The 24,277-nt window shown below is 36.5% G+C and overlaps 3 protein-coding genes across 8 annotated transcripts; all 3 read left to right on the plus strand.

The window, feature by feature from the left end:
* The first annotated feature begins 9,017 nt into the window (after positions 1-9,017).
* On the plus strand, positions 9,018-13,001 carry LOC111486165 (copper-transporting ATPase PAA1, chloroplastic-like). Its single transcript, XM_023133195.1, has 4 exons — positions 9,018-9,393; positions 9,468-9,521; positions 10,748-10,901; positions 12,664-13,001. Exons 1-4 carry the CDS (start codon positions 9,076-9,078, stop codon positions 12,693-12,695), a joined length of 558 nt encoding a protein of 185 aa, XP_022988963.1. The 5' UTR covers positions 9,018-9,075; the 3' UTR covers positions 12,696-13,001.
* Positions 13,002-13,646: 645 nt separating this feature from the next.
* LOC111486086 (serine/arginine-rich splicing factor SC35-like) lies at positions 13,647-19,279 on the plus strand. 6 transcript variants are annotated; one of them, XR_002718801.1, is made up of 11 exons: positions 13,647-13,796; positions 13,900-13,978; positions 14,357-14,436; positions 14,763-14,829; positions 14,944-15,015; positions 15,651-15,911; positions 15,996-16,254; positions 16,338-16,446; positions 16,732-17,454; positions 18,047-18,153; positions 18,992-19,279. XR_002718801.1 is itself a non-coding variant. In XM_023133094.1 (8 exons), exons 1-8 carry the CDS (start codon positions 13,721-13,723, stop codon positions 16,341-16,343), a joined length of 900 nt encoding a protein of 299 aa, XP_022988862.1. In that variant the 5' UTR covers positions 13,647-13,720; the 3' UTR covers positions 16,344-16,660. The 6 variants fall into 6 exon arrangements, 1 of the variants encoding a protein (XP_022988862.1); XR_002718799.1 differs by having other exon boundaries at positions 16,732-18,153; positions 18,984-19,279; XR_002718800.1 differs by having other exon boundaries at positions 16,732-18,153.
* Positions 19,280-20,527: 1,248 nt separating this feature from the next.
* LOC111485936 (probable leucine-rich repeat receptor-like protein kinase At1g35710) lies at positions 20,528-23,733 on the plus strand. The gene is made up of 2 exons (XM_023132910.1): positions 20,528-23,216; positions 23,299-23,733. Exons 1-2 carry the CDS (start codon positions 20,789-20,791, stop codon positions 23,724-23,726), a joined length of 2,856 nt encoding a protein of 951 aa, XP_022988678.1. The 5' UTR covers positions 20,528-20,788; the 3' UTR covers positions 23,727-23,733.
* Positions 23,734-24,277: the final 544 nt, after the last annotated feature.

Consider the following 24,277-nt stretch of genomic DNA (forward strand, 5'->3'; position numbering starts at 1 on the left):
TTTTTTTTTTTTTTTTTTTTTTTTTTATTGGAGGATGGGATTTTTTTACCTTATTTTGACTGCTCTCTTGTTTTATATAAACCAAATAATAGAATAAATATTTTAAATTATTTTTCCCTCTTTTTTTTTTTTAAGAAATGTCTTAATCAAGGGCTTTTTTTGGTAGATAATGAGCAAGGAAATTACCCAATTTATTTAATGTGAAGATAAATGTTATGGTAAAATTGGATGATGAGTCGGTATTGGAGGAAAATCGGGGGGTAATACGGTACGGGACAAAAATGGGTGAATGAACCAAAGGAGTTAGACCACTGAACAAAGAAGAAGAGACAAGTTTGAGTCGAAGTCAAATTTGGTTAGTTGGGCTCATGACGTGAACGTGTCTTGCATGCCTTTGGCTTGTGCGATTTTAATGAAGTTCGTTTTGGTTACCTTTTTAACCTAATTTGAAAAGAGTTGACGAAACCCGAAAAGGATCCCGGGAAGGTAAGTTTATCTTTATTTCAAAAATTTCTTGCTACAATCAAACTTTCCTAGAAAATTTAAGTATCGAAGTCATTGTGTTGAAAATTCGTATGCAAATTCTCATTGCTTTTGTGATGTCCCACATTGGTTGGGAAGGAGAACAAAAACATCCTTTATAAGGGTGTGGAAACCTTCCCCTAGCAGATCCGTTTTAAAGTTTTGAGGTGAAGCCTGAAAAAAAAAGCTCAAAGAGGACAATATCTGCTAGCGGTGGACCTGAATCGTTACAAATGGTATTAGAGCCAGACACCGGATGATGTGCCAGCCTTCTCGCCCTTCTCCTAAGGGGGTAGACACGGGGGTGGATTTGGAGGGGGTCCCACATCTATTGAAGAAAGGAACGAGTGCTAGCGAGGACGCTGGGCCCTGAAGAGGGGTGGATTGTGATGTCCCACATTGGTTGGGGAGGAGAACAAAAACACCATTTATAAGAGTTTGTCCTTCTCGCCCTTCCCCGAAGGGGGTAGATGTGGAAACCTTCCCTAAATGCGTTGGGGAGGAGAACAAAAACACCATTTATAAGAGTTTGTCCTTCTCGCCCTTCCCCAAAGGGGGTAGACACGGGGGTAGATTTGGAGGGGGTCCCACATCGATGGGAGAAAGGAACGAGTGCTAGCGAGAACGCTTGGCCCTGAAGGGGGATGGATTGTGATGTTTTGAGGGGAAGGCCAAAGAGAACAATATCTACTAGCGGTGGACCTGGGTCGTTACAGTTTTGTAGGTCATGTTTTTTCTTTTCGAACAAATACCTGAAATAATTTCGACCGAGCTCAATGTCCAATTTCCTTTTTGTTCAATTTAATTTATTTTTTAATAAAGGTTATTTTCCTATTTTATTTTTTATTTTTTGGAAAAAAAAAATTAGAATATTTTAATGTAGAAAAGCTGCTTGAGTGTCCTTTTCAATTCACGCAAATAAAGGTTCATCAAAGCCATTTTCATTTGCCAAAAATTGCTTACTTTTTATCTAAATTCCACTTTTTTACCTTTTTACCTTTTTACCTTTTTACCTTTTTTTCTTTTAACTTTTTATATTTTCGTATTCAGATTATAGAAATTATAGGCCAATCAACCCAAATAATAATAATAGTAATAAAAGATTTAAATATTCCTAAAGTCCCGTTTAATAATTTTTTTATTTTTTATTTTTTATTTTTGAAAATTATGCTTCTTTTTCATCCTTTCATATTTCTTAAAGAAAATATTTAAGTTTTTAATATATATATATAATAAAAAATAAAAATACTTAAGCAAATATGGTAATTATAAGCTTAGTTTTTATCGTTATCAATAAAATGGGACTTAAAATTTTAAAATATTCATTTTAATCCCTAAACTTTTAAGTCTATTTATTTTGGTCTTAAGATTTTTAAAATATTTATTTCCGTCCCTAACTTTTTAAAAATATTTATTATATTTATTTTTGCATATTTTTTATATAAAATACTCTTACCAAATTCTCGTCTTTGACTTACAGTTTAAAATCATGGTCATATTAACAAGTTACTATCTAACTTAGAAGCTGCATATTTAACCATTTTTTATTTGGAGCAATTCTATGTTGGGTAACCTCTTGGAAAACATTATAAGATACACATGAGTGAAGACAAAACAACGTGACTATGTTGCAGGAGATGTAGAGAATGTTAGAGCACTTAAGTACTGATTCCGGATTCCGAATCCCGGGTATGGGTCATTACAAATGGTTTTAGAGTAGTACTTCTCCTAGTAAAATGTGATTTGAGGACGGACGAAGGTAGAAGTTGGTGGGTATGTACACTCGGGTAAACGAATTGGTACATGAATGAATCAAGACCACATCTGAATAACAGTGATTCTGAAGATATGATAGCTAACGAATAAATACTTAAAAGAATTGAAGTCACTACCTATACCAACAAGGTGTACTTTCCTTTGCAGTTGCTCAGTTTTTCCTATGATATAAGGGAATATCGGAGCCGTTATTGAGGGGCATATTATGCGACGGAAATGACGGTGTGTCCTTAATGCTTAACATACGAAATGGGACTAAAAGGAAAAAGGAAAAAAATAATAATAATAATTGAAATCTAGGAAAATATTTCATTTACGATTTAAATTAATGTACGAAAATTGGAATTTTTGTCCCTTTTTTCTTCTGAAAAAGAATTATTTAATTATATAAACTATTAAATTACATGTGCCCTCTAATTATCCTTGTCGGACTCCTCATGTCCTTATTCGCCTATTTCTTCATTCTCTCACACCTTTATATATATAATATCTTCGAGAAAAAGCGAGAAGGCTGGCACATCGTTCGATGTCTAGCTCTGATACCATTTGTAACGGTTTAGATCTACCGCTAGCAGATATTATCTTTTTTGGGCTTAAGTGTCTGGCTCTGATATCATTTAAGGCTTTAAAAAGCGTGGAAGGTTTCCATGCCCTTATAAAGGGTGTTTTGTTCTTCTCCTCAACCGGACATTACAATATCTTTAGAAAACGCCACCTAACATTAACATATCGTTGTTGAAGTGATTTTGACAATCGAGTCAAAATTTAGGATCCTGAAAAGATTTTAATATTTTTTTTAATTATTTGTAAAACTACATTTTTTTTTTAGCTATAAATTTAGTTAAGAATTTATTTTAGAGAGGTTTTTATCGTACTACAACCTATTAAATTAGTAGTAGTCGATACATGCAAGAAGATCTTAAAGTTTACATAAAACATATTCCACATCGGAAAAGAACGAAACATTTCTTATATGAATGTGGAAACCTCTTCTTAGAATGCCCGTTTTAAAATTGAAGTTGACAACAATATGTAACGGGTCAAAGTAGATAATATCTGCTAGCGGTGGACTTGAGCTGTTACAAATAGTATCAGAGCAGTGTGCCAACGAGGATGCTAGGTCTCCAAAGGAGTGGATTGTGAGATCCCTATTAAGTGGAGAGGGAAATGAAACATTTCTTATAAGAGTGTGAAAACCTCTTCTTAGACGATGCGTTTTAAAAAACTTCAAAAAAATTGATAATTAATTCTTATACCAAATAGTGCACGTTCATCTTGTAAAAACAGATCGAACAAACCCTAATTCGTTGTTAAAATTTGTGAAATTCGAGGGGAAGAGAAAACTTCCCTTTGGTGCAAAACTATTCTTTCATGTTCTTGAACATAATGGAAGCACATGGACATCATAAGCATTTATTTCTCACCAAAATGCAATATTAATGAATTTGGACTACCATTTTGATTATTCATAGCTATAGTTCTCTTGATGTACACATATCATGAGTATGATTTTAATACTAAAAAAAATGTGTCTACTCTCGAATTGATAAACCAAAAAATTAAAATTAGGGTTTCGAATAACTATGAAACGTGAACCGAAACTAAATCTGAAAAGGTTGATTGAGATGGATCAAATTAAACAAACGGATCGTAACATTATTGTTTCATTTTAGAAAATTAGGGAATAATTTAGTTTTTTTTTTTTTTTTTTTTTTTTTTTTTTTTTTTTTTTTTTTTTTTTTTTTTTNATCTGAAAAGGTTGATTGAGATGGATCAAATTAAACAAACGGATCGTAACATTATTGTTTCATTTTAGAAAATTAGGGAATAATTTTTTTTTTTTTTTTTTTTTTTTTTTGTATTTTTAACATTTAGTTTTTAAAAAATAAAAATAAGAACAAGAACGTATCGTAAACAAATTGTTGTTTAAAGAAGTAATAGTATTAGAAATCGAGTAAAATGAAATTATATAGATAAAACGAACTTTTGATTTGGTTTTAATTATGAACCACTCGACAAAAATGTATATTTTAAAATTAACAATAAATTCATGTTGTTTTCGTTCAACTCAATCTAGTTTGAGGAGAATTTATGAACGGCCGCTTATAAATTTTTTATTTATTTGAACCCAACCCAATCCAATCCAATCCAGAGTAACTTCATAACCCAGCAAATCGTAGAGGTTGGATTGAGTTGATCGGGATTTTCGAGTCATCGATGTTTTTTAACATCCCTAACTGAAGTGGTTGCCAAAATTACTATAACTCGTGCAAATCAAATGATAACTCATTAAACATTGAGATTGAATCGGATCAATCAAAATTTAATATTACAAATTAAACAATAAAAAATTTTATTATCAAATAATAAATCATTAAGTAAAATTGTGTAATTATGTTCATGTTTTAGTCAAGTGATGTTGATATAAGTTAGGCAATAATTTTGATTCTTTTTGTTTGTTTTTTAAATTTCAAACTATCCCCTTTTAACTTAGTCAATCGATAATGGATAAATATTGACGTTGTCAAGTCACTTTCATAATATCAATCGATGCCTACAAACATGACCAAATCGTTACCATAGTTGATGTACGTGATTGAGTATCTCATGGCCTCCAAAACACCCGGTTAGGTTATGGAGTCTAGTGCCTATTTATGATTTAGTTATTGTTTATACGCAATAGTGCTATATATGGTAAGTGACATATACACTAAATAACTATATATAATACATGATTATATGTGTGATTCTAACACAAGCACCATTGGCGATCAACAACGTTTTTGTCCTTACTTAAAAAATAAGTTCAAAAAATGTTAAGTATTTAAAAATATTCCGTAAGTGACCATATTATTAGGATTGAAAAATGCAAACACATATAAATATGACCGTGATTATCATGATTGGTGAAACCTAAAACCCAATTGGCCTCGTGTTCCACTTCTTCCTCTAGTGTAAATTAGATGTGTAGTACTTCCATACATACGACTCATGCATATGCACATGAACCCACTAGGCAAGTATCACTTTCGTACTTCCTAGGTCCGGATTGGGCATACATATGAGTAGTACTTCCATACAAATTAGCTTTGTTCTCCACTTCTTCGAGTACAAATTAGATGTGTAGTATTTTGATACACGCGACTCATACATATGCACATTGTGAATGTTAGATTAATCCACCACACCTAAATGGTGTGAAAGTTATCTTATTTATAATCAAATGAATTACAAGGATATGAAAATAGTAATAAATGGAAATAACAATAAATGGAAAGATACCTATGATAATAAGGCAAATATTAGATATTTGCCTTATAATAAAATATCAAATATAATATATATGGTAAACTATAATTTATTACTAAATATCCTTAACACCCCACCGCAAGCTAAGCGTCGGATTTAAACGAACGTGAAGCTTGAATCTGAAAATTCAAAGAGGTTGAGAAACACTTTTCATGAAGATGCTAACAACCCGGTTCTTGGCCATCAAAAATTTGCAGAGGGATCGCCGCTCAGCGGCGATGCTGCCTTAGCTTCGGCGAGAATATGTCTAACCCATGAAGAAGGATTGTCGCTTAGCGACGATGCTGCCTTGGTTCTGGTGAAAATATTTATAACCCCAAAAAGTAGAAGGGGAAACCTAGAGCAAGGGACAAAGACAATGTTGAAGCCGGAAGAGTCGCCACATTGGGCGAAGGAGCCAATTTTGGCGAGAAGGGCAGTCGGAAGAGTCGCCTCATCGGGCGAAGAAGCCAATTTTGGCAGGAAGGGCGGCGGCAACTTGGTTGGCGAATAGGCCAGGGCGGCATCCAGATTCCGAAGGTAAATCTCTGCAAAAGGTTGATAGGTTTAGGTTAGGGTTTATGCGAAGGATGAAGGTTGATTGGGAAGAAAATGAGAGAGACTATATTGGCCAAGGGGAAAACCGATTGGGTTGGAAAAGGTGAGGTTGTATGTACAGAGTATGACGAAAGGTGATTTGGAGGTCAATAGGGTGGAACCGAAGAGTAATCAATCGGCTCCGACTACGGCAGCCATGAAGACTGCCCCTGCGGCGTCAAAACCAGCAGGGGTGGTGGAGAAGAAGATTAGAGGATTCAAAAACCATTGAAAAGAAAGGATCGGGGTTGTTAAACCGAGAGGGCTCTGATACCATGTGAATGTTTGATTAATCCACCACACCTAAATGGTGTGAAAGTTATCTTATTTATAATCAAATGAATTACAAGGATATGAAAATAGTAATAAATAGAAATAACAATAAATGGAAAGATACCTATGATAATAAGACAAATATTAGATATTTGTCTTATAATAAAATATCAAATATAATATATATGGTAAACTATAATTTATTACTAAATATTCTTAACACACATGAACACACTAGACTAGTATCACTTTCCTACTTCCTAGGTCCGGCATATGCGGGACAAAAAAAAAAAAAAAAGTTTAGGATTTGAATAAATGGGCTGGTTTTAAGTGATTGCTTTCTTAACAAGCACGCAATGCAGCTTTTATTTTATCTTTTTGCATGTGCTTCTTTGTTTTTTGGTTGCTTTGAATTGGTCAAATTTTGTAATCCATGCGCCCATCTGTCGTCACCGCCGCTCACTGCCTATCTGGAAACCTCCCCCGCCCCCATTTTGCTTGGCTGTTTTAGTGCCAATAACGCGCCAATTTTGCTTCCTTTAATTCGTAAGGTCCGAGTTAGATCTGTTCGAATGAAAGGAAAGAGTCCTATTTAAACGAAAATATAGAGAAATTTCTCGTACTTAACTAAACAAGATCGGATACAAAAATTATATTATCCGTCTCCGATCCCACTTGAATTCTCATTTAGCCTCATTTTATATGTGTGTATGTTTATACTAAATAGCAAGAACTCGATTCTTGCTAGTTCTTTACAAAGAATCCTTGACTCGATCTCAATAAAACTTAGCAAAATAATTAACCAGAATGCAAAAAAGATATAATTGTAATAGGATAACGATAAGAAACTATTCAACGTTGTGGTCGTGGAGACCTAGGCTTGAATCCCAGCAAGCCACACATAACTTTTTCGAAAGAATCCATGGAACTACTAGTATTTTGTAGCGTTTTTCCCACCAACGTGGAGACTTGGGCTCGAATCCCATCAGCCACACATTACTTTTTCGAAAGAATCCACCGCCCTGTGGGCCCAGTGTAGTAGCTCAAGTCCTAACCGTTATTGCACACGTTACTTTTTCGAAAGAATCCACTGCCCTGTGGGCCTAGCAAGGTGGTTGTAGTTTGTTAAGGTGGTTGTAGTTTAGTGGTGAGAATGACTATGAGACCAGCAGCCACACATTACTTTTTCAAAAGAATCCATGGAACTACTAGTATTTTGTAGCGTTTTTCTCACCACCACCCTATGGGCCTAGTGTAGTAGCTCAAGTCCTAACATATATTGCATAAATGTCAAGGTGGTTGTAGTTTAGTGGTGAGATTTCCACATTGTGGTCGTGGAGATCTGGGCACGAATCCTAGCAGCCACACATTATTTCAAATTTTGTAGCGTTTTTCCCACCACCGCCCTGTGGGCCCAGCGTAGTAGCTCAAGTCCTAACAGATATTGCATAAATGTAAAGGTGGTTGTAGTTTAGTGGTGAGAATTTCACGTTGTGGTCGTGGAGACTTAGGATTCATACTTGGGCTCGTGGTGAGAATTTCACGTTGTGGTCGTGGAGACTTAGGATTCATACTTGGGCTCGAATCCCAGCAGCCACACATTGCTTTTTCAAAAGAATCCATGGAACTATTAGTATTTTGTAGCGTTTTTTCCACCATTGTCTCATTCGGTTTGAACCAGGAAATGGGCCACGATTTGGAACCAGGACAATGTCGACAAAGCCAAAATTGAAATTGTCTCATTCGGTTTGAACCAGGAAATGGGCCACGATTTGGGACCAGGACAATGTCGACAAAGCCAAACAGTTGAGTATGAGGATTTTGGAGAAAAAGATTAACAGAATTAGGGTTCCATTTTGACTAAGCCAATCCAAAATTGCATCAAAGTGAAAAACCGATATAGAAACCAAAAACCTGCGAAACTCTAACCTCAGATTTTGCATCCCTCTCTCATGTGGTATTCCATCAGTATTTTGTAGCGTTTCCCACCGCCGCCCTATGGGCCCAACGTAATGTAGTTTAGTGGTGAGAATTCTACGTTGTGGCTGTGGAGACCTGGTTGGCTCAAGTCCTAACAGATATTGCATAAATGTCAAGGTGGTTGTAGTTTAGTGGTGAGAATTCCACGTTTTAATTGAACTACTAGTATTTTGTAGCGTTTTCCCCACCACCTCCCTGTGGGCCCAGTGTAATGGCGCGATATTGCATAAATGTCAAGGTGGCTGTAATTTAGTGGTGAGAGCCACATTACTTTTTTGTAGCATTTTTCGTGGAGACTTGGGCTTGAATCCCAGCGGCCACATTACTTTTTTGTAGTGTTTTCCCACCACCTCCTTGTAGTTTAGTGTTGAGAATCCCATGTTCGAGCTGTGGAGACCTGGGCTCAGCTCGTTAAAATCGTGGGGACCTAGGCTTGAATCCTAGTGGGCCCAACTAAATAGCTCCAAGTTCCATTAATCCATTAATCTATCTAGGAATGAAAATAAACTTAGATAGATTATTTTTGAACTTTTTAAAGTTACTTAAGAATTAAAAGTTCTAATGATGCCAGTTGACATTTCTCCATTCTCGTTGGTACCGGGGAGAGGGTCAACAGATAACGGCAGATTTCTTTCATCCATGGATTCCTTACTCTCTTTAATGGCGTCCAATGCGCCTCTCTTCACTTCTCCCCCCATCACTCTCAGCTTCTCCAGACCCAATTTCACCCACCCCACCTTCATTTCCCCTTTCACTGTTACCTCTTCTTTCTCGCTACGTACTGCTGCTCCGCCCATCCACCGTCCTTCCAAATTCATCCCGATCTCTGCTTCTGGCAATGGTAATGACGGTGTTCGTGGAGACGGCGGCGGTGGCGATGACGACTCGAAATTGCTTGATGGAGAAGCTGAGGATAATGCGACACTGTCCGCGGATGCGATTGTTTTGGATGTTGGAGTGCGAGATAGTTCTCTCCCTTTTCAGTTTTCGATTGGTGCTAATTTTGATGGATTCTGTGCTGTTTGTAATAGGGGATGATGTGCACGGGGTGTTCCACGAGTGTCAAGAGGATTCTTGAAAGTCAGGTGGTTATATACTTATAGTTTCTTCTTATCTGTTTTACTTACTCTTTGGTGATCGTTACTTATCCTTAAATACTTCAGTTGCTGATTGAACTGAGCATGTAGGAACTCTGTACGAGTTTATTGTTTGATTGATATCTAAGAATCAGAGATTTAAGAGGGATGGGAACAGGGTATAATAGCATTTTCAGTATATAATTGAATTGTTTCAGATTTCTAGTTGGACTTCTATAATCTAACAGAGTAATTGAATTTAGGCCTAATCTATCGGGAATCATTAACCTCCATAATAGTATGATATTATCCACTTTGAGCATAAGCTCTCATCGCTTTGCTTTTAATTTCTCCGAAAGGTCTCATACCAATGGAGATGTACTCCTTATTTATAAACTCATGATCAATCCTCTTAATTAGCCAAGGTGGGACTCCCTCCCAACAATCCTCCATTCGAACAAAGTACACCATAGAGTCTCCTTTGAGGCCTATGGAGCCCTCGAACAACCTCCTCTTAATCGAGGTTTGACTACTTTCTCTAGAGCCCTCGAACAAAGTACACCCTTTGTTTGACACTTGAGTCACTTTTGACTACACCCTCGAGGCTCACAACTTCTTTGTTCGACATTTGAGAATTCTATTGACATGACTAAGTTAAGGGCATAACTCTGATGATACCATGTTAGAAACCACGGAATCAAGTTGTATTTGTATGAGCCCAATAGGGTACTATTTGTAACCTGACTTTGATACCATGTTAGGAATCACGAACTTCCACAATGGTATGATTGTCCACTTTGAGCATAAGCTCTCATGGTTTTGCTCTTGGTTTCCACAAAAGGCCTCATACAAATGGAGATAGTGTTCCTTACTTATAAATCCATGATCTTCCTCTTAATTAGCCAATGTGGGGGACTACTCTTTTCAATAATCCTCAACAATTGTTGAGAATTGTTGGGAGAGGAGTCCCACATCGGCTAATTAAGGGGTGATCATGAGTTTATAAGTAAGGAACACTATCTCAATTGGTATGAGGCCTTTTGGGAAAACCAACAATAAAGCTACGAGAGCTTATGCTCAAAGTGGACAGTATCATACCATTGTGGAGGGTCGTAGTTCGTAACAACATAATCTATTGGAGTTTTGCACGCTTTCGTGTGATATTAAAGCTAGACATGCCACTGAAAATTTCATTTCTTTCCCGATTAATATTGATCATCTGTTATCATGAACAGCCGCCAGTGTCGCATGCTACTGTTGACCTTGCTTCAGAGACAGCATTCGTGTGGCTTGTAGCTGAAGCAAAAATCACACCCAACTGGCGGGAGGAGCTGGGGGAGGCACTTGCAAAGCATTTGACTACTTGTGGTTTTTCTTCTAAGGCTCATGGTCAGTGTCATAAATTCACACCACTCAACCTCCATACTTCTTGAACTTGAGCTCTTAGTATAAGATATATGATTTTCATATTGAGTATTTTTAAATGATAATATTTGAAAATGTGGACTACCTAGATTATTGTACGAATCCTATTGCCGTCTAGGACATGTCATATAGTTTCTACAACTTGCTAATTTTGTATTTCCCATCATCTTTCTTGCTCACCAATTTCTGGGGATATTGATTTGTTTTACATGTTTGAATTTCTTTCGGAACGTGAGGATTATTGGACTGTTTAATTGATTGTTCGGAACCATGAACTTCCACAATGGTACGATATTATCCACTTTGAGCATAAGCTCTCATGTATTTTCTTTTGGTTTCCCCTAAAGGCCTCGTACCAATGGAAATAGTATTCCTTACTTATAAACCCATGATCTTCTATTTAATTAACTAATATGGGACTCCCTCCCAACAATCCTCAACAATCTTCCCCTCGAACAAAATACACCATAGAGCCTGACCTATGTAGCCCTTGAACGGCCTCCCATTAATCGATGCACGACTTCTTCTCTGGAGTCTTTGAACAAAGTACACCTATTGTTCGACACTTAGTCACTTTTGACTACATCTTCGAGGCTCTCAACTTTTTTGTTTGACATTTGAGGATTCTACTGACATGACTAAGTTAAGGGCATGACTCTAATACCATGTTAGGAACCACGGACCTCTACAATTGTATGATATTGTCCACTTTAAGCATAAGTTCTCATGATTTTTCTTTTGGTTTCCCCAAAAGGCCTCATACTAATGAAGATAGTATTCCTTACTTATAAACTCATTGTCTTCCCCTCAATTAGCCAACATGGGTCTCCCTCCCAACAATCCTCAACATTGATCTCTCTCTTTTATCTTTCTTTCTTTTTTTCATTCATTCACTAGAAATTTGGCATTTGAAACATTAAACCATGCTATCTTGGTATAGAAAACAAAGCAATTCAACACTGTACTGAAAACAAAGAAGCCTTAAAAGTAGGCAGAGTTAATGTTCTATATATATATATATATATATAGCTACTTTTGATACTTCAATCCCTAAGCTTATGTTCTTAATCATTGTAAGACTTGCAATAACAAGTAAAAGAAAAACAATACACTAACAATTGTTGTTCCTTTAATTTTTAGGTTCTGAATACAAAAGATGCTGAGAATGTATAATGCTTGTTAAAATCTTGATTATTAGGTGTTAAGGCTTATATGTAGTATCGATATTTTGCCAGTCCTGAAATGATAGATTTTTTGTTGTTTAAAATTGCCATATGATTCAAAGTGCTGGGTTATTCATTTATAAATTTAGGCACAGAACTCTCCAACTTGTAAATATATTTGATTTCACGATGAAAATATAGTTCCTTGAGAAGAGATAGAAAGAAGACCAAAGAAACGAGTTCAGTCTGCAAGAGAGAAGAAGAACAAAAAACACATGCACATCTATTGTAACGACCCTAAGTTTCTATTGGCCTAGAGTCGCTACCACATGCATGACATAACTTATTTATGTGGAAATATTCATTAGGATCGTTATGCATATGATAGTGGCTGAATGTTTTCGCATAAAAAGATTACGTCATGCATATAGTAGCACCTCTATTTCCCTTTTGAAATTACGTTCGTTACATGTATTCCCTCTTGATTTTTGTAGTTCCCATGACTTACGTGAACAATGCTGGTTATTTACATGGCTTATGTGAACAATGCTGGTTATTTACAGGTCAAGGTGCTATAGGAGGAGATGTTTCATGATAGAAATGCAAACTTTATGGTGCAACCTTATGACACAGATAGGCATTTTCAACATTGGTTGCCTTATTAGTAGAATTTAGAATTGAACTCGAAAATAAATGTCATAGCAAAGAGCAGAATTCAACTTGTTCTATCAATATGTATCAATAAACTGATAGATTTCAGCCATGACGGTTTAAAACTCAAAGGGAATGATGATGATGAAAGTACAGATTTTTTCTTTCGCCTCTCGTGTAAACCATCGTGCTTGTAAGTGACATCGGTTTGCAACTTTTATGAGTACATAAAAGTTCTAACTTAATCATAGTTTAACGGGTTAAAAGATGTAGTCTCGACCAAGATATTATGGATTCTAATTCTTCACTTTGTTTGTATTTAGTTGAATCAAAGATCGCCGACATTCTTCCGCCTTTCTTGAATCTCTTAATTCCATCTTAGCCCCATATTAAATTTCTTAATTATTCACGTATTTTTCACTCTTAATATCTCCGCTCACATATTGAGTGATTTCAGTAAAGGGCAACAAAGGCAAGTGATCTTATTGTTTAACGGTTCAAGGCAAGGAGGCAAGATGATTTAAACCAAATTATTCATGAGTTTGTAAAAGAATGGACCATAAATATTTAATCCCGAGCTAGGAAGAGACCATCTCCACATTATGAGTTTCAATTATACCAAATTAATTAATTAATCAATTTTCATTCATTAAGACCTATAGTCGAACTCTTATGAATTATAGGACAAGTTGTGTCTATTTATATAATTATCATAAACAAGTCGATGTTCCACAAATGGCTGATAATTACATTTGGGTCAAAAGTTTGTAGTCCCTCTCAAGCTAATAAAAGGATGAGAACGTAAATAAAGAGTAATAGAGGGGCAATTAAGAAATACTGATATTTACTTCTCTGCCCCTCTCTGTATATTAATATTTTTCTCCCTCGGCTCTTCCGGATACTTTACTCGACGGATCTCTCTTCTTCTGTCCTCTGAAACCCTAACCCTAATCTTCATCGTCCTACAAAATGTCTCATTTTGGAAGGTCGGGTCCTCCAGATATTACAGACACCTACTCGCTTCTCGTGCTCAACATCACCTTCCGTATGCTTCAATCTCCCTCTCTTTCTTAATTCTTTTTGTTTCTTTTTTGTTTTTTGTTTTTGTTTCTTGATTCTTAGCTGAGACTGAGATTTTGTGTTTTTAGGCACCACTGCTGATGACCTGTACCCGCTTTTCCACAAGTATGGTAAGGTTGTCGATATCTTCATCCCCAGAGATCGAAGGTATAGTTCCCTGCGTTGTTGCGATTGATTACCTTTTTTTTTTTTTTTAATGATTTTATCTTCTGGAATTTGTTTGATTTCTGTTAGAAATGATAGAATTTTTAATAGCTGGCATGAGTTTTGTGTTTGTTAGATTAAACATTTAGAGGTTTAGGATTGAGTTGATTTCCTTTCATTGATATTCTTCTAGTTTTTGTGACATCAGTTTGCACATGAATGGAATTGTACTCTTCATTCAGCTTAAATGCTGCATGGGGTTTTTTATTTTTATTTTTCATTTTTCTGTTTGTTTATTTATTTTAAAATTTTGGAATTGGGAATTGATTATTTTTGTTTTGACTGTTTCGTGATTGTGTCTTATATTGTTTTGTGGGCTAGGACTGGTGATTCTAGAGGTTTTGCATTTGTGCGTTACAAGTACGCAGACGAAGCTCAGAAAGCAGTGGACAGGCTAGATGGTACCCCCGCCACTTTGTCTCATGTTGTTTGATTTTGTCCTTGTCCTCTCCAAGTGGAAGTAATTTGTAGATACTCACAAGCTACAAGGATGATGTTTGAGGATAGAAGGCAGATAATCTTTTGGGCGTTATTCTCATCATTTTGGGTCTATAATTTCAAGAAGTTCTGAAATTGATTCTCTCACTTCTTTGTTAGTTCTGGTTGACTTATAGTCATGCCTCTACTCTCCTCCATTTGACAAGTTCAATGTGTTTGGTTTAGGGAGTTAACTTGCTGAATATGAATTGGAAGCTGAAATCCGTATATATTTTATGTTATGTTCCAGGCACTGTGGTTGATGGACGAGAGATAACTGTCCAGTTTGCTAAATATGGTCCAAATGCTGAAAAGATGTGAGTCATGAAGTAGTGCTTTTACTCTTTTCCCTCATGCTTGGGCTCTTTTCACTTTAAATATATTTGTTTTGCTACTAATGGGTGTTGTTTCTATGTCAAATATGTTTTTAGTCAGAAAGGAAAAATCAGCGAACCATTTCCAAAGTCAAGACACAGGTCTAGAAGTCGTAGTCCACGGAGACGGTAATTTTTTCTTCCACATCCATTAGTAATGTCTTTGGAGATGGTGAAATTTTATATACTACGATTGAATATTTGCTATCCTTGAGGAATCTAGCCCAGTCATTAGATTTCTGCTGTGGAATAATTATTTCCCTAGATTGAGATGTTCAAGGGTGAAAGCTTTTGTGGGATAGGATATCGGAGGAATATGTGCAGTCACACTTTTTGAAACCTCAGATTATTGTACTGTCCGTGCAGAGGACTATTTATTGGACTCCTGTTTCTTCTATCTCAGATATGATATTCAAAATGTAGCTTTGTCCAATGACTTCATTCTTTTTTAGGGTAGCTATAATATGTGATTCTATCATGAGATGTCATAATTATGGAAATGTAAAATGTTGGTAGATCTAAAAAGAAATTGTCTTAGTGTAATTTATATATGGCTTGGGTTAGGTAGCGGTGTTCAATTCTTTTCTTTCATGAAGTCCAGGTTTTGTCCATTTGCTTGAAAGTTACTAATTAAAACTCCGTACTTTATTGGATTAACTTGTTAAGGTCCATTTTTATCTGGGTTTTTTTTTTTTTTTTTTTTTTTTTTTTGTAGTTTTATTATTCTTTTATTCAAGTTACTAGTTAAAATTTCTCACTTTCAGATATCGGGATAATTACAGAGATAGGGACTATAGGAGGAGAAGCAGAAGTAGAAGCAGAAGCTTGGACAGGAGTGATCGTGATAGGCGGGGGAGAGAAAGAGAGAGGGAAAGAGACTATCGCAGGCGGAGCAGGAGCATCAGTCCCAGGCGGCCTAGTCCTGATTACTCCAAAGGGAGGGGAAGAGGACGCTATGTAGATGAACGTAGAAATCGTAGTCGCAGCCATAGCCGAAGTCGTGGCCGTAGTCGTTCTGTTAATAGGTTCTAAAGCTATTACAATTTTTATCCAGTTGGTGAAAAGTGTGGAATTTTACTTTTAATCAGCTCTTTTTCTACATATTACAGTGCTTCTCCTGGTAGACGAAGCCCTAGTCCTCGAAGGAGTCTGTCTCCTCGAAGGAGTCTTTCACCACGAAGGAGTCTTTCACCTCAAAGGAGTCTTTCACCTCAAAGGAGTCTTTCACCTCGAAGGAGTCCATCTCCAAGGGGTGAAAGTCCTGAAAGAAATGGTGATGGTGGAAGGTCTCCAACTCCTAGGAGTGTTTCACCACGAGGTCAATCTGCTGATTCACGAAGCCCATCTCCACAAAACTCGGATGTCAATGTAAGTTGCTTCATGAGCTATTTTGGATGATTAGTCTGGACTTGATTAAAGTAGTTAAGTTTTACCTGCTTGAATTTTGACAGAAGTGAATACTGATGGATGCAAGGAGAACTGTGGACATAACCGAACAGTGCAGGAGTGAATGCTCTGAGGACACTCGATTATAAATGTTGACTATAAGTTCTAGTTTTGGTAGGACTTTTCTATGATGTTCATTATCATATATCGAGCTTAATGTGCCTTATCTACTATCTTGTATCTGTTTGATCCTTTTCGGCTCTGCAGTTTGTATCCTTATTTCCAGTCATAGAATATAGCTTGGGACATGTTCTTCCTCTTTATTTCTGTTCTCTACCATGTAGTAATACTTTATTTTGAGTATTTGTGGTGTCCTTTTCTTTTCCCAGTGTTTTTCTTTTCCTTTTCATATGTTTGAGCTATCCTGATTCATCATGAATCCTCTATTGGATTTTATAGTTATGTTCGGGATAAGATTGAATGGCGCCTGATTGGCGGATGTTGATTTTGTGGCTGTTGATGCTGTTTCTATGTGATAGATGGGTGATCGTGACTTTGATGCTGGTTGCAGCAGTTTGCTGATTTATCAGTATGATTGTCTATGCAGTATGATGTTGCTGTGGACAGTGTCTTTACTAATATTCACTGGATGATAATATATCGGTAAGGTTTATGGTCACGTTTAAATGTTTTTAGAAACTCAATTATGCTTTAGGGTTTGATATTTGACCTGATTAATCCATCTGGCCTATCCAAATTTTGTAATGTTTCGCCTCACCTGCAAGGAGATCTAGAGGGCCTTGACATATAGGTTTGACCCCACCTATGTTGATCAATTTTTATACTCGGCTGATGCATTTGAGAGGTACTGATATTAATGGCGAAGGCTGGTTTAAGAAAACTTAGCTGCATGTTTGAACTTCGCATCAGAACACGAGTGTAGCCATGGTAAACATAAGTTTATAGTTTTGTGTATTATTTGAAGGGGTGGATTTAAACTTACAGGTTATTATCCCAAACTTTTAGATCAATCTCTTGCTGCTTGATGTGCTGACTGACTTATTGTAGTTTTTGGGATACACATTGTTGCTGTGGTGTTTGATAGCAGATACCTTGATTGATGTACGATAGACATTGGCTCGACTGATTGGTTCTGTAGCGGCCGGTTGCTGCCCTTGAGGGGTGAGGCTGGCAATGATGTTTGCAGTTGCTTTGACATTGCTTGCATTGATGTTTGCTTATAAAGTTCTGCATGTAAAATTGTATACCTCACGTCTAAAAGAAAATTTATTTAATAAAAATTCTACCATTAGTTTGCGACATTCAACGCCAGTGCACGTGTATAGTTTTGTGAGGGTTGGTCGGATTGCTATTTGTTTGGTTTATGCTGCTGTTTTCTGCAACTACTTGGTTTTGGGTTGAGAAATATTGCACGTCTGATTTTGTCTATTGCTTTTTGTGTGTTCTCGAAAGTGATATTTTGAATGCCTCAATTGGCGGTAAGGCTTATATAACTAAAATTGTCAGTATTTTGTTGAGTATTCGTCCAAGTTTTGTTTTTTCTCCCAACAAAATGAGAAATATTAGCAAATATTGGTCTGGACTCTGGGAAGTATCGTGCATTTATTCCCAAATGCCTGTACACATGCACATATATTCCCTTCAGTTTGCCCTATGTAGGACATTTTCTTGCTAGTGAAGTGGTAGTCTTTTCTCTCTTTTTTTTCTTTTTCGTTTTTCTCCTAGAAATGGACTTTTAAGACATGTGGTTCAGGGGCTTGGTGATAACAGGTAAGCACTGAGGTCCTGATGGATATGCCATGTAGCAAGCGAGCTGGATATGTAAATAACAATGGCAGTTTGTTTGTGTTCGCCTTCTTGGTAAATATTTGATAGTAACATACATAGAGTGGTAGATTTTCCAATGTGTTTGAGTTAGATTCTAAAATTAAGAATATTTTGTCGTAGGGTAGGTTTAGTCCAATTAATGGTTTTTATGCATCGTTTGTTTCCCATTAAGTTCCTACCATCATTAGATTTTAATGAATTAATATGTATTAATCTTAACTAGTTATATCGATATGTTTAATAAGTTAATCTTCTGTTACAATGAACAACTTTGTGTTAATAAGTTACTATGTATAAAGTTGTAGAACGAGTAAAAATTATGATTTTATGAGTGGGTGTTATGTCTATTTCATCTAATTGAAACGTAGATTTGATATTTCATCATATTTGGTAATTCAATTTTTTGATCTTTTAATATATGTAGAGACTAAATTACATGTCTAACTTCATCATCATTATTATTATTCTGTTTTATAGTGCTCTTTGAAATGTTTTGGGGTATTATTTGGAAGTGCCAATGTTTGTTTGTACACACTTAGAGGCCTGTAGAAGATGAACATACAAAGGAGAGTTGATTATTCAATGCTGCTGATCTATAATGGGTATTGTCCAAATTATTGTCACATGTCTCAATCTTTGATTCTTATACCTTTATTGAGTTCAATGAATCAAATGGAGAGTCGGTCGTTCAAATTTGTAGAAAGTTAAACAGGTTGACTTTTGTTCATTGTTAGCTTTGAACCATTCACTTTAGTTAATGTCTTTGATTCATGCTTATGTGTTGGAGATCTGTTGAGTATCATTTTTCTCCATCAATTTCTGTGTTGTGTATTGTATGTGTGTGTTTTAATGAGTTGATTTAGGTGTTCAGGATGAACATGATGGTGGTGGTTGAGCAAAACAACATATGAGAGAGGATCAAAAGTTTGAGAAAAGGAGGGAGTTTGATTCTTTTTTGTTGTCTCGTAATCCTCCCTCTTCGAATGATTTGCTAGCCTAATGCTACAACTCTCGAGTCGATTAAGCGTCGGAGAGAATTAAATGAGGTATGAGAGCATGTGACTTGATTGTTGATTTTGTTATGTAATTACATACTCTGATGAATCAAGTTATGTTTGGAAGGTTGATAGCTCATAAATTGAATCAAGTTGGTGTTGTATTATGATGTCAAACTAGATGATGTCATGTGCTAAATAAGATATTTATTATATGGTTATTGTGATCTCTTTAGATCTCATCACATGTGAGGGCACAGAGATTACACCTCACTTTATTTAATTTATTGGATTGAAAATAGAAATAGTTTGACAATTCAAGATTTATACAGAATAAACTATTTTTTTTTTAAGAAAAATGAAAAATCGAGGATTTAGGAGATTGAGTCATCTTTTGAAGGGTCGAGTCTTGACTTCTTTCTTTAGAGAGAATTTTTGATACATATTTTAAATTTTAGCGTACAATACTTGAAGGTTGCAGGATCAATTCCTTCCTTTGACGAGATAGATTTTATCGGAAGTCTTCTTTATCAATTAAAACTTCAATGGAAAACTCTCGAAGGTCTTTTGATGAGGTAGATTTTATCGCAAGTCGTACTTTTCAACCCTCCCAACCCTCTTAGCTAGTTGTACTAACGAACTAGATCGCAGGTTACCATAGAAGAGGCCACGGTACGACTAGTTGGTACAAAGGTTAGATGAGAAGTGGTTTATTCAGCTTTACGAGCATACCTATTGTTTGTTTATGGAGAAAAGTTCTACTTCGTGAAAAATTGCTATATTTTTACTTATTAAACTATTATTCACACACAAATAAATAAAGATTAGTTAGAACGTTCTTAAATTTGAATAATCTACCTTGATAGTCATAAAAATATCCATTTTTGTTTTTATTCCATATTTTCCCCTCCATTAGAAACCATTTATTCAATTTTAGTCTTCTCCTACTTTTTCAAATATTTTGTATGGAATAAAATTTAACATAATAGAAAATTTTGACAATTGTTTTTTAATTTTTCATTATATTTAATAATAATTTTACACAAATTTAATTTATTAAAAGAAAATTGTTTTCATTAAATTACAGTAAGATATTAATGGATCAACTAAATAATCAAAACAATTTCCTTTTAAAACTAAAAACTAACTAAAAACTAAATAATCATAACCATTTCCTTTTAATATGTATAAAAAATATAATTTTAAATCCATCGAAATAAACCACATGCTCCACTGTTTGCACGAGCAACCGTAAACTCCACACAAACACACCAAAGCAAATAATTTAGCTTGAAAAGTCAAACCCAAGATTTGGAGTGACTTATGGAGAAATATTGAAAAGAAGATCAAACATTAATGAAAGACTTGACCTCGTGACAATCAATTACTCATAGTCAATGCCATTCCTTCACAACTTCATTTGACCTGTTTTTTTCTCATGTTCTAACTTCACTTCAATTTCAACATCATCTATTCCAAGAAGAATTGTGCTATGCCCTCGATCCCTATAGATGGAACGAGCTGTCTGGTGATCTCTAGGTTCCAGTACGTCTAATCGTTAACTCCTCGCGCCACTACCACTTTTTCTAGGACCGACTGACGCCGCACATTCAACATAGCGTTCAAACTCATGTGCCTTTTCGAATTAGAGGTCTTCGAACCGGTTGCGTAGGATGATGCAGTTCAAGGGTGTTTTCCATTTTTTCCTCATCTTCTTCATTTTCCATCTGGTTTTTGGTTCTGCAACTCTAAAACAAAGAGATGAAGAGCTTGAAGCTTTGCTTCAATGGAAGTTTAGCCTTCAAAACAATTCACAAGCTCTCCTTCCTTCATGGAAACTACTCCCACTTCCAAATACAAACTTAACAAATCCTTGCAATTGGGAAGGCATCACTTGCAACAATGCTCACATTGTCAATCATATTATTCTTACAGACATTGGTTTGATAGGTACTCTCGAGGACTTCGACTTTTCGTCGTTCCCCAATCTCCTTACTCTCGATCTCCACGGCAACCGCCTTTTCGGGACTGTCCCGCCTTCGATCGGGAAGCTTCATGAACTAACCAAGCTCAACCTCAGCAACAATGGCTTAGAAGGAAGCATACCAAAGGAGGTTGGCAAGCTGGTGAAGCTTACTTCATTGAGCTTCTCACAAAATCGTCTTTCAGGTTCGATCCCAACAACGATCCGAAACTTGAGGAGTCTTTCTTCTCTGAATCTGGGAAGAAATCATCTTTCTGGCTCAATCCCATCTGAGATAGGTGAATTGGCTTCTCTTGTTGATCTTCAAGTGCATTTAAACAACCTGACCGGTTCGATCCCGACGTCTTTAGGCAATCTTTCCGGCCTAAAAGTTTTGTCCCTCTATGGGAACCAGTTTTCAGGTGAGCTGCCCAAAGAGATCAACAAACTCACCAATTTGACTCATTTTTTCCTCTCAAACAACACCATCTCTGGCTCTTTACCACAAACTCTGTGTCATGGAGCCTTATTGCAGTGCTTCTGTGCTAGTAACAACAACTTCACTGGCTCTGTCCCAAAGGGCCTCAAGAACTGCACCAGTCTAACACGACTTCGCCTCGATCGGAACAGATTTCATGGAAACATATCCGAAGATTTCGGTGTGTATCCAAACTTGGATTATATCGATCTCAGTTACAATGATTTCTACGGCGAAGTTTCGCCGAATTGGGCGAAATGCCGACTTCTCACGAGCTTGAAGATCTCCAACAACAAGATTCGTGGAGAGATTCCAACAAAACTTGGAGAATCAAGTCTTTTACATGTTCTTGACCTGTCTTCCAACAATCTTTCAGGACAAATTCCCAAAGAATTTGGAAATTTGAAGTCCTTGATCAACCTTACGTTGAGCAGCAACAAGCTTAATGGCTATATGCCTCAAGAAATTGGAGCCTTACCTGATCTATCATACATTGACTTAGCTAACAACAATCTAAGTGGGCCAATACCAAAACAAATAGCTGATCTTTCCAAACTCTTCTACTTAAACTTAAGAAGCAACACCTTTGGAGAAAGCATTCCTATTGAGCTTGGCAATCTAGCCAACCTGCAGCTCCTGTTGGATCTCAGTGACAACACATTTTCCGGGGCAATTCCGACACAACTTGCGAATCTTGTGAAACTAGAAGTACTAAACCTCTCCCACAATCAGCTATCTGGGTCGATCCCGACTTCTTTTGTTCATATGAAGAGCCTACGACTCGTCGACTTCTCATCCAACGACTTGGAAGGTCCAATTCCTGAAAGCAAGGCTTTCGAAGAGGCATCGGCCGAGGCGTTCGAGAACAACAAAGAACTATGTGGAAACCACACCAGCTTAAAGAGTTGTCCAATTCAAGGGAAGGATAAGAAGAAGGGAGCTATTTCTTCACTTCTTTTGATTGTTATTCCTTCTTTTGGAGCTTTGTTCATAGCATTATGTTTAGGCATTAAATTTTTAAGTGTCTTCAAAGGGGAAGGAAGAACAAAGAAGGCAAAAGTTAGTGGAGATTTGTTCTCAGTTTGGAGTTATGATAAAAAATTGGTGTATGAAGGCATAAGGGAAGCAACTGAAGGCTTTGATGATAAGTATTGTATTGGCGTTGGCGGCCATGGAAGTGTTTACAAGGCAAAGCTATCAACAGGCCAAGTTGTGGCAGTCAAGAAGCTACATTCAAAGCATCTCAACACCAATTTGGAAGAACAAAGAGTATCAGAGAGAGAGATAACTTTAATGACAAAGATCCGACATCGAAACATCGTAAAGCTTTACGGGTTCTGTTTTCACGCTGGACGATCGCTTTTGGTCTACGAGTATTTGGAAAGAGGAAACTTAGCTAAGATCTTGAGGTGTGACGAGCTAGCAAAAGAATTGAGTTGGATGAGACGGATCAATATTGTTAAAGGAGTTGCTAATGCTCTAAACTATATGCATCAGGATTGCGTGCCTCCGATCATTCATCGAGACATTTCGAGTAATAATATACTGTTGGATGGAAACTATGACGCTCATGTTTCTGACTTTGGCACTGCTAGACTAATGAATCTCGACTCATCGATGTGGACGGTAGCAGTTGGTACTTATGGATACATCGCTCCAGGTAACAAACTTACTGAATTATCAACATTTTTATAAACTTTCACTAGAATGTTATTTTAACTGTAACGTATATTTGGCGGTAGATCTTGCATATACGATGAAAGTTACGGAAAAATGTGATGTGTATAGCTTTGGAGTAGTAACATTTGAAACAATCATGGGGCATCATCCTGGTGAGCTTATATATACTCTTTCAACAACATCATCAACGATGCATTCGGAACCTTCGGACGTGGAACTATTGGAGTTACGAGATATGATGGACAAGCGTTTACCAGCTCCTACTGCTGAAGAGGCTGAGGAAATATTCACAATGGCTAAACTCGCGTTGGCTTGCATTAATGCCAATCCTCAGTTTAGGCCGACGATGAAAACTGTAGCTCAAGATTTGTTGACTCCACGACGAGTGATTCTTGAGTCGTTTTGTAATATTACATTGGGAAGACTTGTGAACTTGGATGATGAACAGCTTCCTGTGCAAGAATGCAACAACCTCTCTAATTCACAGTGAGAGTGCTTATTTGTTTTTTAATCATTGAAATAATTTATAAAAATTGTTTTGAGTTTACAAGAGTTTATGGTGATGTCCATTAGAAATTCACCTAGCTTTAAGATCTAAACCCAATCCATAAAAAAAAACTCGGGAACCGAATGTCCGAATAGACCTGAAAAAAGAGGTATCGGAGAGCTTCAGTTTGCCTTCTCCCATTATCAATGTACAGGGAAATTGCGTGAATGATAAGGCTCCATAACTTCGGGATCAATCTCAATGAATAATTAGAATTTAGAAATGGGGAGTGCCAAATGTGAAATCAATTTCCATCCCTTTTTAGTGGGGAGGAATTGTTTTTGGTATCCTCGACTCAACTCCAATGATTGGGAAGAGACAATAAAATTGTGAGACCGATAGGGAGAAGAAATCAGGTGGGAAGTCTGAGATCACGTCGATGATTTTAAAGGGAGGCTGCAAGCACGCATAGTGCAAGTTATCACCCTACATGAATCGAATTTTTTGAGGAACATATCGAGAGAAAATTGGATAACTTCGTGTTTACATACCTT

This window comes from Cucurbita maxima, unplaced genomic scaffold (genome assembly GCF_002738345.1).
Source record: "Cucurbita maxima cultivar Rimu unplaced genomic scaffold, Cmax_1.0 Cma_Scf00011, whole genome shotgun sequence".
Taxonomy (NCBI): Eukaryota; Viridiplantae; Streptophyta; class Magnoliopsida; order Cucurbitales; family Cucurbitaceae; genus Cucurbita; species Cucurbita maxima.

Bases quoted from the DNA above. Each gene is read 5' to 3' on its own strand.
- LOC111486165 (XM_023133195.1), top strand. From the start codon at position 9,076: ATGGATTCCTTACTCTCTTTAATGGCGTCCAATGCGCCTCTCTTCACT. The intron at 9,394-9,467 runs GTGCGAGATAGT...TGTTTGTAATAG, and splicing joins CGATTGTTTTGGATGTTGGA to GGGATGATGTGCACGGGGTG. The intron at 9,522-10,747 runs GTGGTTATATAC...TATCATGAACAG, and splicing joins AGAGGATTCTTGAAAGTCAG to CCGCCAGTGTCGCATGCTAC.
- LOC111486086 (XM_023133094.1), top strand. From the start codon at position 13,721: ATGTCTCATTTTGGAAGGTCGGGTCCTCCAGATATTACAGACACCTAC. The intron at 14,437-14,762 runs GTACCCCCGCCA...GTTATGTTCCAG, and splicing joins AGCAGTGGACAGGCTAGATG to GCACTGTGGTTGATGGACGA. The intron at 15,016-15,650 runs GTAATTTTTTCT...TCTCACTTTCAG, and splicing joins AGTCGTAGTCCACGGAGACG to ATATCGGGATAATTACAGAG.
- LOC111485936 (XM_023132910.1), top strand. From the start codon at position 20,789: ATGATGCAGTTCAAGGGTGTTTTCCATTTTTTCCTCATCTTCTTCATT. The intron at 23,217-23,298 runs GTAACAAACTTA...ATTTGGCGGTAG, and splicing joins TTATGGATACATCGCTCCAG to ATCTTGCATATACGATGAAA.